Raw genomic sequence first — 5,008 nt, 5'->3', positions numbered from 1 at the left:
AAGGGTCACCTAGTCCAACCCGCTGTGATGCAGGAATGATGCGCGGAGTGCTGGACATATCCTGACCCAGAATGATGGCCTTCGCTGGTCTGATGGGGAAGCCAAACTCTCTGCAGACTTCAGCAAAACAGTGAGTGAGTCTCTGTGGAGCTTCCTCAGAGAAGGCTGTCAAGGCTGCGTCATCCAACTCTTTCAGCTCTACAATTTGATGGTTCTGTGAAATATCTGAACAGCTGCCACAGGGAAGATTTAATAAAGTTAACACTTTTTTTTATCCCTTTGGGGCTGCACTGTATCTTTGTACTTTGTCCTTCCAGTCTGTGGTGCTTTGTGGTTTAAATATTTGATTCTTCCCTTTCCTTCTTTTTGTTACCTAAACACTTTTGTTTGTGTGCTAACAAATCAATAAAATTCTTTAGGAATAAATAAAAAAAGGCAGAGGAGCCTCCGGTGCTCCATGGTGGGCCACCCTCAGCTTCACTTGTTTTATTTATTTGTTTGTAAAAGTATGTATGTACTGCTAAAGCACAAAATCTCTCAAAGCAGTTTACATTTAAAAGATTTAAAAAAACCATACAACAAAATCATTTTTAAAAATCAAAACAATTTACAAGCAAATAAAGAATTACAAATCTCCGCAGCTTCCCCTCCAGCTCACGCGTCTGCATCCCGATAAGCAAAGAAAACTTTGCTCATTTTGGATGTTGGGAAAATGAGCGTCAATTCTCAGCTGGAATGGAGAGCGCGCGAGAGCGCCCTGCGCATGCGCACAAGGATAGGCAAGCTCTATGGCGGAACTCTATGGTCACTTCCGGCACTACGGAGCCGGCGGAGCTTTGCTGCCAACACCGGCCAAGACAGTGGTCACAGTCAGTGCAGTGTGGGCGGGAGGGGGGGGGGAGGCCTCTGTCGTTGACCCCGGAAGTTCTCCCTCCGGCCATCTTTTTCCTTCCTTTTCAGGCTCCGTCCCTTCTCGCCTTCGTCCCCTTGCGGCCAATCATCGTCGAGCAGCTCGACTCCTCTCTGGGGTGTCACAGGGAGGGCGCCGCCTCTTTCGCCCAATGAGAAGAGAGGCGTGGCTCTCTCGCTTCGTCGCCCAATCGGAAGAGGAGCCGCTTGAGGGGCGGAGCCCCTGGCCAGTGCACTTCCTTCCCGGGGCCGGCCTGGCGGCAGCGGAACCACACTAGAGTGAGCGACCCCTTTTCCCTCCCTCCAAGCGGGGGGGGGGCGGCGGAGGCGGGAGGGTCCTGCTGGGTCAGGCGGAAGAAGGCCGCGCGGTAGGCTGCCCAGAAAGGGGGAGAGGAGGGGCACACGAAAGCGGCCCTCCAAACCTCTCCATGCGGCCCTCAGGGCTGTCGCCAGGCCACGCCCCTCGGCAGTCCGGCCTCGCTCCCCCGCTCCCAGGGCCTGGGAAGGGGAGCGGGAAGGCACGTGACCCTGGGGGCTGAATCAGCGGGAAGGGATCCCGAGGGTCATCTAGGCCGGAATCTCAACTCCAGCATCTCAAGGGGCTTCTCTCTCCCCCCCTCTGACCTTCGACCTTCCTTCCTGCAGGTCCCCGTCAGCAAGAGAGACTCGGGGCGTCTGCGCATGATGATGGCTCCTGCTGGGCTGCTGAGGGCGCTGGCGGCTCCTCTGCGCTGGGGTAGGTGGCTGCCCTGAGAGTCGCTCAGCCAGGAGCCTCTTGCCGGGAGGAGCTGGGGGAGACAGACCCCTTCCTCTCGGAGAACATGGAGGGCAGCTGATCCCCATGCGGGAGGGGGGCTGGGAAGGCTCCATAAGGGCATTGAAGCGGACACGGAGCAATGGATTCAAACTTCAAGAAAGAAGATTCCACCTAAACATTAGGAAGAACTTCCTGACAGTAAGAGCTGTTCGGCAGTGGAATTTGCTACCAAGGAATGTGGTGGAGTCTCCTTCTTTGGAGGTCTTTAAGCAGAGGCTTGACAGCTATCTGTCAAGAATGCTTTGATGGTGTTTCCTGCTTGGCAGGGGGTTGGACTGGATGGCCCTTGGGGTCTCTTCCAACTCTATGATTCATTGGTGCGAGTGGTACGTCAGTCCCACCCCTGCCTGAAACTGGGTGCATGGTGGGGTCAGGTGTAGGGCAGTGTGCCCTCTCCAAGGAGAGCCTTGCTGGACCAGGACAAAGGGGCCCCATCCAGTCCAGCATCCTGTCCTCACAGTCACCAACAGGTGCCCATTATGCAAATCCCGGGTGCAGGATCTGAGCACAAGAGCAATGCTATTTCTGCCTGGGGGTTCCCAGAAACTGATATTTGCTGCTTCGGACCATGGCGGCAGAGCACAGCCATCATTAATAGCCCTCTCCTCCTCTGTCAATTGGTCTTAGTTGGTGGCCATCACTGCTTCCTGTAGCATCAAGTTCCACAGTTTAACTGCATGAAAAAAGTCTCCCTTTTATCTGTCCTGAATCTTCTAAGATTTAGCTTCATTGCATGTCCATGATTCCCTGTCTAAGGAGACTCTCCATCCAATCTCTCTATGCCAGACGTAACTTTATAAACTTCTCCATTTTGCCTCTTACTCACCTAAGCTAAGAGGCCCCAATTGCCATAGCCTTTCTTCCTAGGGGAGTCTCTCCATCCCCTTGATCATTTGGGTGTCCCTTTTCCTGACCCTTAACTTTTTCTTTTGCCAGGAGCTGCTGCCCTTCCTCGCAGCTTCATTCCACCACCCTGCCTGGTGCTGCCACCCCCGAGCTGTCCTATGGCCACCCTCAACCAGATGCACCGCAAAGGCCGCCCCAAGCTGCCTCCGCCAAAGCCCGGCCCCACCAGTGGCTGCCCCCAGCTCAAAGGGGTGGTGCTGAAGACCATGATCCGCAAGCCCAAGAAGCCCAACTCGGCCAACCGCAAGTGTGCCCGTGTGCGGCTCAGCAACGGCAAGGAGGCCATCTGCTTCATCCCGGGTGAAGGGCACAACCTACAGGAGCACAGCATCGTCCTGGTGGAGGGCGGGAGGACGCAGGACCTGCCGGGGGTCAAGCTCAAGGTCGTGCGGGGAAAGTATGACTGTGCCCATGTGCAGAAGAAGAAGTGAGCACAGACTGGGCCAGGCATGGAGCCAACTGGGCCTGCACTTTCACACGCAGCTTCCAGAAGCCTCCAGGGCTGTGGATTGCAGTGAAGGAGGCAGAGCAAAGGATCGCTCTCTGGGAGAAAACTTTCCCTTCCGTCCCTGCAGACTTGGCTTGGAGGGTGCCTGGAACTCTTCCAGTTGGAATTTTTCAAGGCAATTGGCTGCCTCTTCCTTCTTATATGTATAGATGGCAGTTGCAGCATGCCAAGAGAATGAGGAGAATACCAGGGCATGGTGCGGGGGAGAGGGGGAGTTTTCTGTTCCTAAATAAAGAGTGCCATGGTAACTTCCCTGCCTCAGTCTTTGGGAGAGATGGATTCAAACCCATAGAGTGCTACGCTGCAGGAGGTTGGACCACTAGATGCTGCCTTGGGTTCCTTCCAACTCTGCAATTCTACACTCACACTTGCCTTGGCCTCTTTCATACTCAGTCTCTCCTCAAATGTTCTTTGAACGTATGACTGTCGGGGACATTCCGAGATATCTTAATTTGGTTGGAATTATTTTTTGGGATAACCAGAAGGAAACTAGATCAGCACTTGTTCAGCATAGCTTCCCACTGATCTTTTGCTCCTTTGCAGTGGCAACTCTGGGCAAGGCCAGAGGCTTCCTGAGGTGGCGTGAAGTCTACCTTGGTTTCCTTTCTTTTAGAAGCAGGTCACAGCTAGATGTCTCTCTCCACCACCACAGCAGATGCAAGCTACCTTCATATTTTGTGACTGTGTGTGTCAATAAGGGAAAACACACCAAACCATTAGTCTCTTTCTTGCATTTCCTTTCCTTTCTCCCGCCTTTGCTGTCAACACCATACAATTATGAGACAAAACAGAGAATAGGGATTGAAAACTGGACAATGTTAGTAAAATCCTTTATTCTCTTAACACTAGTCTTGCTGGATTCCAGACTCTCCATACCTATCATTTGATATGGCTGCTCCTACGTAAGAGAAGCTGTTTCTGATGCTTAGAGATCACCCTTTGTCAGGTTTAAGGATTGTGTATCATCTTCAGAAATGGGAAGCAAAATTTTTGTGCCAGCTAGTTTTGCTCTAGTCTTAGTTATCCATTGTTCACATAAAGGTGTTGCTGGGGGTCCCTGCACCTCCCTGCAGTCTGCGGTTGCCCTTTCACTGTACCCACAGCTTGCCTTAGGGCAAGGAAAGTCTCCTTGGGCACAATGGCCACAGATACAGCAGCGACTCTTGCCTCCTCTTGAAGCAGCCCGGTAATATGGATCTCAAATATTCTCTCCTTTATTAAATTTTTATACCTAGATACTGCAATTCCTCTCAAAACCTTGATCTGGCTAGCTGTGATTTTGCCTAGAGGGCTGGCAACTGCTCTTAAGGTGGCATTCTACTAGGGACAGCTGGAAGCACTGGTTGTGGAAAGTTAATGGCAGCCTGGATGCAAGCCCCTCCTCTGCTTAGCTGCGGAGAAGGTGCTTTGCCTCAATGTTCAGCAATAGGGAAATTGCACCCACCTCGATTGTTATAGCTACCCAGGCGCAGCATCCCCTGAACATTAACGGTACATCGGTGGAGATTTTCTTGCTGCAACAAAGGTCTTGCCACAATGCCTTCCAGGACCATTCAGGGGCAAGGTGCATGCAGAGTGGGGATGCTCACGGATGCAACAGGATGTGCCTGCCTCCTCTTTGCTGGTTAGACGAGCGTTGGAGCATTAGCCAGCTGCTCTCTGCCCAAGCAGACCCAAAGACGAGTCACTTGTTTGGCCAAAGCCAGAATGACAGAGCAAGGTCTCTCTTCACCAAGTCTGGCCGAGGAGGCAGAAATTGGTTTCTTACCTGACTTGCAACTCTCCCTTTCTGGAGCATCTGCTGCTGCCGCAAGCTCCTCCTCCAGTGCCCCATAGCAGGACTTCTCTGAGACAGGTTGAAAAACACT

At 52.5% G+C, this 5,008-nt stretch overlaps 1 protein-coding gene across 1 annotated transcript; it reads left to right on the top strand.

Annotated features, from left to right (window-relative positions):
* Positions 1-1,076: 1,076 nt before the first annotated feature.
* MRPS12 (mitochondrial ribosomal protein S12) lies at positions 1,077-3,388 on the top strand. Its single transcript, XM_035130264.2, has 3 exons — positions 1,077-1,188; positions 1,555-1,645; positions 2,663-3,388. The coding sequence occupies exons 2-3, from the start codon at positions 1,591-1,593 to the stop codon at positions 3,061-3,063; spliced, it is 456 nt and encodes a 151-aa protein (XP_034986155.1). The 5' UTR covers positions 1,077-1,188; positions 1,555-1,590; the 3' UTR covers positions 3,064-3,388.
* Positions 3,389-5,008: the final 1,620 nt, after the last annotated feature.

The sequence above is a fragment of the Zootoca vivipara genome, chromosome 12 (genome assembly GCF_963506605.1).
Source record: "Zootoca vivipara chromosome 12, rZooViv1.1, whole genome shotgun sequence".
Classification (NCBI taxonomy): domain Eukaryota; kingdom Metazoa; phylum Chordata; class Lepidosauria; order Squamata; family Lacertidae; genus Zootoca; species Zootoca vivipara.
This window is presented reverse-complemented; position numbering and strand designations above follow the sequence as displayed.

Bases quoted from the DNA above. Each gene is read 5' to 3' on its own strand.
- MRPS12 (XM_035130264.2), top strand. From the start codon at position 1,591: ATGATGATGGCTCCTGCTGGGCTGCTGAGGGCGCTGGCGGCTCCTCTG. The intron at 1,646-2,662 runs GTAGGTGGCTGC...TTCTTTTGCCAG, and splicing joins GGCGGCTCCTCTGCGCTGGG to GAGCTGCTGCCCTTCCTCGC.